This window comes from Tursiops truncatus, chromosome 1, assembly GCF_011762595.2.
Source record: "Tursiops truncatus isolate mTurTru1 chromosome 1, mTurTru1.mat.Y, whole genome shotgun sequence".
Taxonomy (NCBI): Eukaryota; Metazoa; Chordata; class Mammalia; order Artiodactyla; family Delphinidae; genus Tursiops; species Tursiops truncatus.
Window position 1 is genome coordinate 147,131,753 of NC_047034.1, and position 13,271 is coordinate 147,145,023.

At 39.3% G+C, this 13,271-nt stretch overlaps 1 protein-coding gene across 3 annotated transcripts in view; it reads left to right on the forward strand.

Moving 5' to 3' along the window:
* EIF2B3 (eukaryotic translation initiation factor 2B subunit gamma) overlaps positions 1-13,271 on the forward strand; it is a 156,422-nt gene that overhangs the window by 90,889 nt on the left and 52,262 nt on the right. For all 3 annotated transcript variants that reach the window (XM_073790688.1, XM_019937912.2, XM_019937911.2), the window contains exon 6: positions 5,252-5,341. In XM_073790688.1, the coding sequence (XP_073646789.1) occupies positions 5,252-5,341 (90 nt within the window). The remainder of the gene's footprint in view (positions 1-5,251; positions 5,342-13,271) is intronic.

Here is a 13,271-nt window from a genome sequence, read left to right on the forward strand (position 1 = left end):
GAGTGCCCATCTCATTTCTCCACCCCTTTCACCTGGCTAACTCCTGCTTTTCTTTCAGGTTTAAGCTTAAAGGGAAGCTTCCTGTCATCTTCCACCCTGGGCTAGGTCCCCCATTATATGCTTCCATAATACTCTGTGCTCGCCTTTCACAACTATTGCATACTTGCAATAATTGATTTTCCATTCAACTCTAAGCTTCATGCAGGGATCATGTCCATTTTGTTCACTTCTGTATCCCAAGTGCCTGGAATATAGTAGGTGTTCAATGAATATACGCTAGGGACTGTCTCGTAGAGGAGTGAAGTGACTTTTTTCTTTTTAATTAATTTATTTATTTTTGGCTGCATTAGGTCTTCGTTGCGGTATGCGGGCTTCTCATTGCGGTGGCTTCTCTTATTGCGGAGGAGGGCTCTAGGCGCGTGGGCTTCAGTAGTTGTGGCACTTGGGCTCAGTAGCCGGGGCACTTGGGCTCAGTAGTTGGGGCTTGTGGGCTCTTGAGCGCAGGCTCAGTAGTTGTGGCTCACAGGCTTAGTTGCTCCGCGGCATGTGGAATTTTCCTGGACCAGGGCTCGAACCCATGTCCCCTACATTGGCAGGTGGATTCTTAACCACTGTACCACCAGGGAAGTCCAAGTGATTTGTTTTTGACATGGACTAAAATCATTTCCGTTTTTCTCTCGGTACAATGAGGAATAGCACTTAGAACTCTTAAGAACTCTTCCAGCTCTAGCAGTCTCTGCTGCTTTGAGTCCAGGGCCTCCACTTCAATACAACTGCTTTTCTTGGAGAGGATCTGAGCACTATAGCTCACTCTGCTGCATAGGCAGACCTTTGGTTTGGTAACTCCATATGCACTCCTAATGATCAACAATCTGTCATTCCTGCGACTTACAGTGCCAACAAGATCAAGCATTTGGGGTGGTATGGCAGGTGCCTTCCTATAAAACAGCTACCAAGTAGTTATGTAATAGGTGCTTACTCCAAAATCTGTCTCATTAGAATTATAGATAACTAGTAAGTAGCCATGCTTCATAGATCACTCTCTTTCCTCTACTTATGAGCAACCTTGGTTGTTTCAAGCACACCTTGGTCTCTAGTTTCTTTTAAATTGTAATGATTAGGCAGTAGGGAATTAGCTCTGGCTCTTCTAGTGGGAGAGAAGATGCTTCTTTGTTGGAACATGTTTAAGATTGCCAAACAAAATAGAAGGAGATTTTCTGAAGGTCTTCAAAGAGAGAAGTTGTTTATGTTGTTGCATTGAATGCTTCAAGATGGCTAAGTTGTCATAGGAGGCTTTTATCCTCTTTGGAATTGTTGCTTCTGGTTCTTATGAGTCATTGTTTCAAGTTTCAGATATCCTGGCATCTGAATTCAGGAGGCATCCATGACATTTCCTTCACCTGTCAACATTTATATTTATGCAAAGAGAAGCGTATGTTACAGTTAAGTTTCTTCTGTATTTTGAGTTTTTGTCCAATTGAATTTTCGTCATTCTGTTCCCATTCCTTGCTATTCTCCTGTCCCCAAATTTGGACTCGGTTTGGTTTGGAAAAAGTCATTCTGTATAGCCATATAAACTATTAGAACATACTCAGTTTAGGTTAGTGGAGGCTTTCTTTCTTCACTAGGTTTTTGTGGACTGTCTCAGCATATATGCTAGTTCTCCCACTAGGCTAGAAATCCTTGCAGTCTCATTCATAGCAGTGCTGGAACTCTAATAGTGTGTCCACATGGAGTGTCTAGATGAATTTCACTTTTTAAACATGCAATTACCATAATCTGTTTCTTTACCTATCTGCCTTTTTCTACTCATTCTTCTAGGTAATGAGCGTTGTACTATGAGCATGTCAGGGAATAGAACTCCCAGTTGGCCTTTGCTATAACTTATGCAATGAACAGGATAAAAACAACTTAGTTTCTCCTGCACACATGATGATTCTGGGGAGGGAGTTTTGTCTCTATTCTACAGATTTAAAGGAAATGAGCATCTGAATCCCTTAAGATCTTTGGGGTTGGGCATGGGGGTTATAGATCTTATTATTAACTAAAGGAACTCAGACCTTTTTTTAGAGTTATTAAGAGATTTGGGCATTTAAATTCTTAAGTTTATTCTGCTAGGGAGAAAACTGGTATGATTTTAACCATAGTAATTACTTGGTTTGGGGGTTGTGGGTGGGGTTTTTTTTCAATATTTATCTTCTCTTTCATGGATATATTTCTTTCTTTCTGGGCTGCCTTTCTGAACTGCTTTTTTATTCCCTAGCTCTGTAATTTTACATTGTTTTGTTTTGTACGATGTCGGTGGTACACATAGCTCTGTGTTCAGTTTTCTTTGAGTTAAAGCAAAGCTGTCAGAAAAATCTTGAGTCTTCAGTCCTGCATAATCCTGAAGACTAGTGTCCATATGGCAGTCTTTCTTCCAGCTTCTCTGGAGATCTTAAACCTTTGTCCCTCACACACATTACTTCGAGTTGTTAATATGAGGAGAAAATTTGGGTAAGTAAATATTGAAATGAAACACGGGTACAGCTTGGTCTTTGAACTCCTTGACATTTAAAAGTAATTTGCCCCAAACAGGCAGCTGTTTCTCTGATAGCATTTCTTAACATCTGCTTAGAAACTTGGAAGCAGAATGATAAAGAGTTCCTCTAGGCTTGTCTTAGGTCAACACTTAGAAACCCATTCCTTAGCAAATTCCTTCTTGAATGGTACTAGTGGTTGATGAACTCCTAAATAGGGTATTCAGCAAGGGAACAAGTACAAAAGCAGGGATTTTTTTTTTTAATTACAGCCAGGCATTCTACCTTTCTTGCCTTGGATTTAGATGTGAGACTGGAACAGGGCTTCATCTATATAGAACTCCTAGGATTATATACGGAGAAAAGAAAGAAGTCTCTTGAGAGACCTTATGAGGTAATAGAAAAGCCTTAGAGTCACAAATACCTACATTTCCATCCCAGTTCTACTACTGTCTACCTCTGTGACCTAGGAAACTTACTTAACCTCTCTGAGTCTATGTTTTCCTAATCTGTAAAAGGAAGATGGAGATGTTGTGAAGATGTGAAAGCACATTGCAAAATGCCTGGCACATAATAACTATTCAGCAGATGGTGGTTCCAGTCCTTCCTTCCCTTAAGTAACTAGAATCAATTAGAGTATTGGGTTAAAGTTCACATACAGGGAATTCCCTGGTGGTCCAGTGGTTAGGACTCACCACTTTCACTGCAGGGTCCTGGGTTCGATCCCTAGTTGGGGAATTGAGATCCCGCAAGCTGCATGGCGCAGCCAAAAAAGAAAGCTCACACATAGCAATATACTGAGAACAGATGTGAGTTGAGAGCATAGAAGAGTCCTGGGTTAATCAGTGTGCTATAGTCTGAGCCACAAGGATCATGTGCTATACATCTTGACTGACTCAAGAAGAAGTAGAAAACCTGAGTAGACCTAGAGCAATTAATGAAATCAACTTAGTAATTTAAAATCTTTCAACAAAGAAACATCTTTGAGGCTTCAAAATGTAAGGATGGCTTCTTTAGTGAATTCTACCAGACATTTTAAAAAGAAATAATACCAATCCTTCACAAAGTCTTCCAGAAAATGAAAGAAGGAATACTTCCCAACTTATTCTATGAGACCAGTATAACTCTTTGCTACCAAAGCTAGATAAAACACAAGACCAATATCCTTTATGAATATAGGTGAAAAAATCTTCAACAAAATATTAGCAAAATGAATCCAGCAACCATGTCTAAGTGAGATTTATCCTAAGGGTGCAAGATTAGTTTAATATCTGAAAAACAATTAATATACTATGTTAATAGAATAAAAGATTAAAAACTACATGATTATCTCAATAGACACAGAAAAAAACATTTTTAAAAATGCACCACCCATTCATGATAAAACCTTTCAACAAGGCTTCCCTGTTGGCACAGTGGTTAAGAACCCACCTGCCAGTGCAGGGGACATGGGTTCGATCCCTGGTCCAGGAAGATCCCACATGCCGTGGAGCAACTAAGCCCATGCACCACAACTACTGAGCCTGTGCTCTAGAGCCCGTGAGCCACAACTACTGAGCCCACGTGCCACAGCCACTGAAGCCTGCGCGCCTAGAGCCCATGCTCCACAAGAGAAGCCACTGCAATGAGAAGCCCGCGCACCGCAACAAAGAGTAGCCCCCACTCGCCGCAACCAGAGAAAAACCCGCACGCAGCAATGAAGACCCAACGCAGCCAGAAATAATAAATAAATAAAATAAAATAATAAAATAAATAAATTTATTTTAAAAAAAAGGCTATAAGCCAGTCAAAGCAGAGTTACACAGAGTAGAAGAAAAATGACAACCAGGCAGCTATGATCGGAATTGCCATTTTACCACCCTACTCCTCCCCTCCTCTCCTTCAGCTATCTTTTATTTATTTTATTAAATAAAATGACTTTGAACATTATATTATAAGCATGACATTTCTTAAGGCTGAAACCAAAGATGGCAGACTAAATAGCAACTAGGCAAATGCCTTAATTTGACCTAATTTATTCAAGTCTTTGTCTATTCAACAACTATCTATTAAATATTTATTCTGTGTGAGGTACAATGCTAAGTGCTAAGACTATAAAAATAAATCTCTGCCCTCAGGGAACTTGTATTAGTCTAGTGGGAAAGAGCATAAGTAAGTAAGCTGTTACTTTACTGTATGGTAAGTTATCTAGTAGAGGTGGGCACCAAGTGTTGTGGGAACACAAATTTGGGTTGTCAGGGAAGGTTTTCTAGAGGGAGTATACCTGAGGAGAGCCCTAATGAATAATTAAGAGTAGGGACTTAGGAAGTATTCATAGAATTTTACTTCATCTTCTATGAACATGGAGTAATACATGCCAAATACTAGAGGAAAGCATGGCTAAAGTATGGCCTGCAGGAAGTGGGGCAGTTGGAGTAGAAGCAGGAAAATGTTAGTTACAAGAATTGTGGGTAGGAATTTGTAGTAAAATAGAAGAATGACTTGTCAATGATTTGATGGCTCACCAATTTTCAATGTCTTTGGAAGTCTGAAGACCTCATAAAGTGTGAGAAAGGGCTTACATAAAGAGAAAAACTTTTCTGTGGTAGGATCAGAGCTGATATCCACCTTCTTGGTCTTCCCAGAGTGGGGTGTAGGCAGCATGTCTCTCACCCTTATAAAGTTTCTAATGCCTACTACCTAATAATAGGATAGAACTCATGTGACCCTCTTCTCTCTTATTCTTTTCGCAGGCACCCTAGAATACGTTTCCACACAGGCCTTGTGGACGCCCATCTCTACTGCTTGAAAAAATACGTTGTGGACTTCCTAATGGAAAATAAGTAAGAAGGAGGGGGATAGAGTCAAACCCATAGCACTTAAGCTACACTGTGACTTAATTAACAGTTTTAAACCTTGACAATAACCAGTTATAAATAACACAGTTTGTTATAGAAATGAATTCATGTTACAGCATACTGTTATTTCGTCGGTACCAGAGTCTCCTGCTTGTATTTTGGGGACCTGTGCTATGATAAACCAGTAATTTATTTTTATAAAACTAATAGTAACTTATGAAGCATCTTTCTGCAGTTTCAGGCTCTTTTTCCTTCATTCTGCAAGGGTGAGCCCCTCAACTCTGGTGCTGTTTGTCTCCAAGCAGATGTCCTTTCCCTAGGCAATTATCCTGTAGATGGGCCCTCTTAGCAAAGGGCCAGACTCTTACCCAAGAGGAGGAAAGAAAGAAGAGCAAGTTTTCCTCCAATTTTGGAAAAGTCCTTCACATCGAATAAAGTTTCATGAATGCAGAGAAACAAAATTTGGTACTTTCCCTGATTTTGCTTTGATAACAGAACTGTGGACCTTAAATACTTCCCAGAGACTGTCTGGCAGATCATAGGACGTGGATTTCCAGAGAGAAAACTTCCTTTTGTGGTTGATCTCAAGGATTTTTGATAGGAAATGCAACTAGAGTCCTCAGAGGAACAGGAAGGAAAAGATTTAATAACTGCATGGTTAAGAAGAGTAGCAGCTAGTCTTCCTTGATGGCTGCTGGATAAGTTTCTGCCTTGAATAGTACTGGTAGACTGGAAAGCAATCAGGCTGGTACCACAGCAGCAAGTTCCCTCAGAACAGCTGGGGAAGGGAGTCTGAGAACCTGAGTTTAAGTGCTAAGCATGCACTTAAACTCAGGAATTTTAAGGGGATATATACAGGAATATTAAGGGGAAGAGGAATTGTTCCTCCATGCCCAGTATAATATTTCTTGCAGCATCCTAACCCTCACCTGCCTACAACACCTGCTAAACCACTACAGAAAGGCCCATGTAGAGCCAATGGTGAAACAAATCATCTGGACTCCTGGAAAGCTTTCCCAGGGATTATTGTTTCTCTATTTTTTCTCACCAGGACAGTATTGCCCTGCTCCTCTCTGATTTATTATTCTGTTTTTTCATTCAATCAACACATATTTATTAAGCACCTGTTATGAGTCGGGCATTGTGCTAGATCAACTGTGGGATCCATCGTGAATAAGCAGACATGGGCCCTGCCCTCATGGAACTTACAGCCTTAGCTCCACAGTGGATTGTAGAGACTTTGCTTTTTAAATAGCAAGGAAACTTGCTACCAAGATTAGAGTGATCCAGGACCCATTTTCCACATACCAGTGTAGGCTATCCATATTATAAAAATGAAGTTAACTCTTTGCCGTTAAAGGTTTACTTTTTATTTATTTATTTATTTTGTATTTATTTGGTTGCTCTGGGTCTTAGTTTCAGCTCGCGGGCTCCTTAGTTGCAGCTCACCTACTCCTTAGTTGCGGCAGGAGGGCTCCTTAGTTGTGGCACGTGAACTGTTAGTTGCAGCATGCATGTGGGATCTAGTTCCCTGACCAGGGATGGAACCCGGACCCCCTGCATTGGGAGCGTGGAGTCTTAACCACTGCGCCACCAGGGAAGTCCCTAAAGGGTTTATTTTTTATGCCCAAATGAAAATGAAGTCCTGTGAAATAGATCCTGCCCTGACATGCTGAGAGGGGATACAATAGTGGTAGAGATCATGATTTTTTAAAAATTCTTTTCCTATGGAAAATTTCACACAGATACAAAAGTAGAGAAAGTGATGTAATGAACTCCCATGTATCCATCACACAGCTTCAATAGTCACCAATTCGTGGCCAATCTTTTTTTTTTTTTTTTTTTTTTTTTTTGCGGGACGCAGGCCTCTCACTGTTGTGGCCTCTCCCGTTGCGGAGCACAGGCTCCAGACATGCAGGCTCAGCGGCCATGGCTCACAGGCCTAGCCGCTCCACGGCATGTGGGATCTTCCCAGACCAGGGCACGAACCCGTGTCCCCTGCATTAGCAGGCGGACTGTCAACCACTGCGCCACCAGGGAAGCCCTGGCCAATCTTTTTTTTTTTTTTTTTTTAATATTTGCTACCGCCAATCTTGCTAGTGTCACACCGGATTATTTTAAAGCAAGTCATTATGATATAATTTCATCTGTAATTATTTCAGTTGTAATTATCTATAAATATTTCAGTATATATCCCTAAAACATAAACAAATACCTCAATATTACTATCACACTTTAAAAAAAAAAAATCTAACAATACTTCCTTAACACTACCAAATGGGATTGTAGCTTTTGGTGTCTGGATATGCAGACAGTTTTGCAACAAAGCTAGCCTCATCCTGGCTGCTGTAGCTCATTTGGCCACCACCAGTTAGCAGTTCCCACACCTGGCAAGTGTAGTGTTCCTTGAGGACAAGCCTAAATATGGTGATTCTGTGGCTCCAGCACAGAAGCTCTGCCAAATGGGACTTTCCCAGAGCTTGCTGTAATAAAGAAGTATACAGAGCCTTAGCTCCACTACCTCCCCATCTCAAGGTCTGTTAAAGAGACCCTTATCTCTTCTTTGCCCCATCTACCCTTTACTTCTCAGAGTTGTTGGGATTAAAGGCATTATATTGAAAATTGGTAAATTTCAATATAGAATTAGGAAAAGTATAAAAGCACAGCAGGACAAATTAGAATGGTACTTGAGGGAGATTCTTTATTCCTGGCTGGAATAGTGGAGGTTATGTCTCAAAGCTTTGAGAGATGGGATTGAACAGGTTGGTGGGAGCAGTGTGTACAAGGCCTTAACAGCTGAGCAGGGAGTTACAGGTCTTTAAACAGAATAGTCCCATATGGAATGAGCAACGATTCAACCTGGCAGGGGAACATAGACTATTCCAAATGGGAAAGAGACTCTTTCAAGGTAAGTAAAAGGCATTTATAGTAATCTGACTATGAGGACTCCTTTAGGGATGGAAAGGAAAAAGTAAACCTAGGAGACATAGCTTTAAGAAAGGACTGCTTTAGCAATCCTTTGTTTCACCTATGAAAATTAACATTCTGCCCTGTATATTTTTCTAGTTGTCTACATGTTAATGTCTTCCACCCAAATTCCTTGACATTAGATACCTACCTGGATTGGTAAGGCATTCAATATATGCTTGGTGAATGGAAGGAAAGGAGATGTGGTGACAGTTTAGACAGCAGAAGTAATTTTGTACATCAGTAGTTAGAGAAGAGACGAGTATTTCTGCAGTTGACTAAGTAGAAAAGCTATAGGGAAAGCTGTGGAGAAAAGAAAACCTATACTGTCTTTGACAAGAGAAGTTTAGTAAGTGAGCTGTGTGACCCTGGACAGGTGTCTACCTTTCTGTACCCCACTTTCCTCATCTGGGACACATTGTACCTGACATGTGGTGGTTGTGAAAAATACTTGTAAAGAGCTTAGAGCAGTAGTTGGTGCATAGTAAGAACTTTTAATTGATCACCTACTGTGTTGCTAGATGCTAAAGATAAAAAGATGGAGTTTCTGCCTTCAAGTTGCTCACAGTTTAGGGAGAAAGGGACAGGTTAAATTATTACAATAAAATGTGCTAAGTAGTATGAGAGTATAGTAGAGTAGTATAATAGTATACCAGAAGCACAAGGGAATTTTGGGGGGATGATGGAAGTACTCTATATCTCGATTTGGAGTAGTGATTACAGTAGTATACATTTGACAAAACTCATTGAACTGTATGTTTAAAGTAGGTACATTTTATTATATGTAAGTTAACTTTATTTAAAAAATTGATTTTAAGAGTTTAAAAAGTGAATTGGACTTACCACAATTTTTTTAAAATTCAAAGCAACAGACATTTAATACATACCTAAATATATTCTAACTGCTGTGTTGGAGGCTGAGGATACCAAGATGAATACAAAGTCTTATAGGCCATTGTCTCTGTAACCTTGAGAAAATTACATTATGAAACAAGAGGAAAAAAAAAAAAAGCCAGAGATCCCCAGTCTTAGTAAATGGGAAAAGGGCACCTCAGGCAGCAGGAGTGTCATGACAGCTGGAAGATGTTCCAGCAGCAGTGGGAGGGAGGGAGGGATTGAATGGTTTTTGAGCTGAACTAACATCAGTGGTTCAGATTAACTTTAGTGGCAAAATCCATCAGTAAAACTGGGCAGAAATTAATAAGGTAATGTATTTCAATATTGATTTTTAGCTTACAGTCTATCATTTCTCAACTGGCTTAATATAGCATTCTCCTTGGTAGTCTTCTGCCTCCAGGCTCTCCCCTTTTAATCCATCCTCCACAAAACTACCAGAGGACTTTCTAAATTGCAAATCTGACTGCATCATTATTTGGTGACTAGCATTGCCACGTCCCAACATTTACCAGTTGAAGTAATGCACGGGCCCAGGAGTAGTGCCTGGGGTAATAAGGATGAGGCAGGAGTTTCCTTAGGGATGCCACTGTTTGGCTTGGATGCTGATATCTTTTGCTGAATGTCTGCTAGTCTACATGTGCATTAAGGCACTTAGCTTCATCAGTATGTGATCTTAGAACTAACTCAAGCTTTCTAAGTATCAAATAAATCTTAGAAGCCATTTAAAAAAAAAAAAGAGGATTGGTAAGTTTGACTAATAACAAGTTTTAAAATTCTATATTGTGGGGGGAAAGTAAAACCAAATAAACATGGTGTAAAAATAAACAACAAAAGTGGGGGGAGGGGATATTTGCAATACCAGGATAGCCCAAACACTAGTTTCCTCACATTACAAAGAGCACTTTAAAATCAATAAGGAAAAGACTAATGACTCGAGAAAAATGGGTAAAAGTTATAGGTAGTTGGTTCATAGAAAAAGCTAGTACACATATGAAAAGATGCCTGCTCTTATAAATAAAAATGCACGTTAAACAGTTTTAGAATACTGTCTTTATGGCAAAGGTTTTTAAATTTTGTGATAAGCTAGTAAAGCTGTGGGGAAATTCTCTTATGCTGTTTTACATAAACTTTTTGTAGGGTAGTTGATGATACCTATCAAAACTTAAAATTATATACTCTTTGACTAAGCAGTTCCTCCCCGAAGAATGTATCCCACAGAAATATTTACTTAAGAGTGTGGAAATATTCATTGCAAAATGTTCTTTGCAACATCCTTCATAACAGGGAAAAGTTATAACAATTTAAACAGGGTAATTAATTATATTATTGTGTAACTGTTAAAAAGAATGAAGTATAACTCTGTGTGGTGATATGGAAAGATTTCCAAGATATATTTACTAAAAAAAGCAAGTTGCAGTATTAGGGTGTATTTTCAGTGTAATATGATTCTATTTTTTGCTTTAAAGAAATAAAAAGATATACATATATATGCTTTAGAAGTTCTTTTTATCCATTTCTGAATGCAGTATGACAGATGGATGTTCCAAAGACTGTCTTGAAAATTTTAATTCAAAAATGTCTTGGATTTTATGTCCAGAGCCAGAGCAGAGCTTAGACTGAGTATTGTTACTGTGATGCTCTTGATGCTGAGTGGTGAGCTAAAAGTTTCTCCTCTTTTATAGTGTTATCTGATCTAAGCCTAAGGAAGCTGGCCTCCTAGGAACTTTTTGTTTGGCTTAGCAGGAGTTGCTCCAAAAGGAGACCGGTCCTGTAGTGAACTGAAGCAATATGCTGGCTCTCTGAGCTGAAGCCTGGAGAGACAGGAAGTTCATACCAGAATTAGTCCTGGTTTCCTTTACCACAGAAACCCAGAAAAAATTGTCTTTCTCTCCCTTTTCCTAACCTGCTAGACCTGCTAGCTGTTTAAGAGACCCAGAGGAAATTAATCTTCTTAAAAGGAAGAAATAAAGCTGAATACTTCCTTCCTGTTCAGAAAAACCCAAAGTTATAATTAATCTCTTGTAGTGTTTGAACCCAATCCATCTGTGCAGGACATACAGTCTTAGGGTTTGGCCTTCAGAGCAACAACCATGTACCAGATACTATTCTGGGTACTTTTCACACTTCATTCAGTCCTTAAAATATTTCTCTCATTTAGGTATTATCTTCATATTTATAAAAGAGGGAAATGAGGCTTAAAGTCATTTGCTTAATGTCGTATAGTCAGCACCCCAACAAAATCAGCCACTGTTGATGAATTGATTGCTAGCAACATCTACCACATATCTCAGATGTCTCTGTGTTACAGACACACACACGTGCACACATACCTGGGGGGATAAGAGAGTAGTCACAGCTTCCTAGTCTTAGCTACACAGGGTTGCAGAGGCGTACGGATGGGCCCCACAAACTAAAGTCAGGAATCGGGGATAGGCAGCCATGTTACAAGGTCAGAATCAGGGTGATAATTAAAGCCACACACAAGATGATGTTATAGACTGGCTAGAAACCCGTGAGTCAGTGTAGGAAAGCAGAGAAAAGAAACAGAGATGAGAGACCATGGGAGATAGGCAGGAACCTTGGTTCCTTACTGTTCAGTTCAAGCATCTATATGACTTAGCTGTACTTGGTTTCCTGTCCTTAGATGTCCTAGAGATTGCATGAAGTATCCTTTACTTAAATAACAGAACAAAATTAAGCTAAGAATCTGTGGTTTATATAACCTTCTAACCAGAGCTGTTATGTGGTAGCTGTGTACTGACATCTGAAGATGTAGATGCTACCAAGATTAAACTAGGGTAGTCTCCTCTGGATGTCTTGGTTACATTCATTTTGATCTCTGGGACTTCTGGGAAATAACTTGCTGCTGAAAAAGGGACAAAGGCCTAGCAACACATTGTATTGACTTATAGTTAACTTAAATATAAGCCCCCCAGCTGAGCCTTGCCTAAGCTATCATAGGTGACCATGGGCCAGATTATGGTAGGAAAGATAACCTTTTTAAAGAAGACTTTTAAACTGGCATAATATTTATAATTAAAGCACTCCTAGGAAGAAGAATCATATGGAACCAGAAAGTCTAAAGCCAGAAGAAAAGATGTGTTTAGTTTGGTGAGGATTTAAAAATAATTCCTCTTTAAGTATAATGCTTAACAGGGGTGCTTGCCTTCTTTCTTCCTTCTCTGACAAATTCTTAAATACCCATTAAAGCTTACCTAGATATTACTCCTTTAGGAAGTTTTTTCTCAATTTTTTTTTTCCTTCACCCCCACTTAGAATAGATACCCTTGCTCTGTGCTACCATAGTATTCTGTGCTTATCTCCATTAGGCATGAGATCATTCTCTCTTCTGATCTTGTATAATCTTCAATTATTACAGGCATCCTATTAAACTGAATTTGCATGTCTGTTTTTACTACTTTTTTGAACGCCTTGAGGACAAAAACCAACTCTGATTCATCTTGTGACACACAGTAGATGCTCAGTAAATATAAAGGCAGCCAAACCATCAACTTCATATGAGGGCATGGATTTACCTGTTTTGTTTCACTGTCATATCCCCACTGTCTAGAATATGCGTGGCACATTTTGGGTACTCAGTGAATAAATTCAGATGAATAAAATGTTAGTTGAATTGCCCTAAGCCTAAGCAGTCTCTCCAGCCTGTAGGATCTGAACCTGTTTTTCTTTCTCAAGACATATGCACCAACACTGAAAATTTATTCTTATAGAAGCTTTTAGTATTTTTGTTAAAAAGGGGAAAAGGATATCACAGAATACTGTATACCAAATACTTGGTTCTAAAGTCAGTACCTTTTAATCTAAAACAATTCCCTGTTTACTCTTCCAGATTATATCTGTTTTCTTTGAAGGAAAAAATAAAAAACTGAAAACAAAGCATAGGGTTAACTCAGCAATCACCTTTTCTTCCCAATTACAGCTCTGCTGAGAGAAGAGGCAAGAAAACCCAAGCCTTTAGTATTCTCCTCTGCAGACTTGAGTTCCAGGCCCTATAAAAGTAGGTTTTCTGTTCTACCTCTTTGCTAACTAA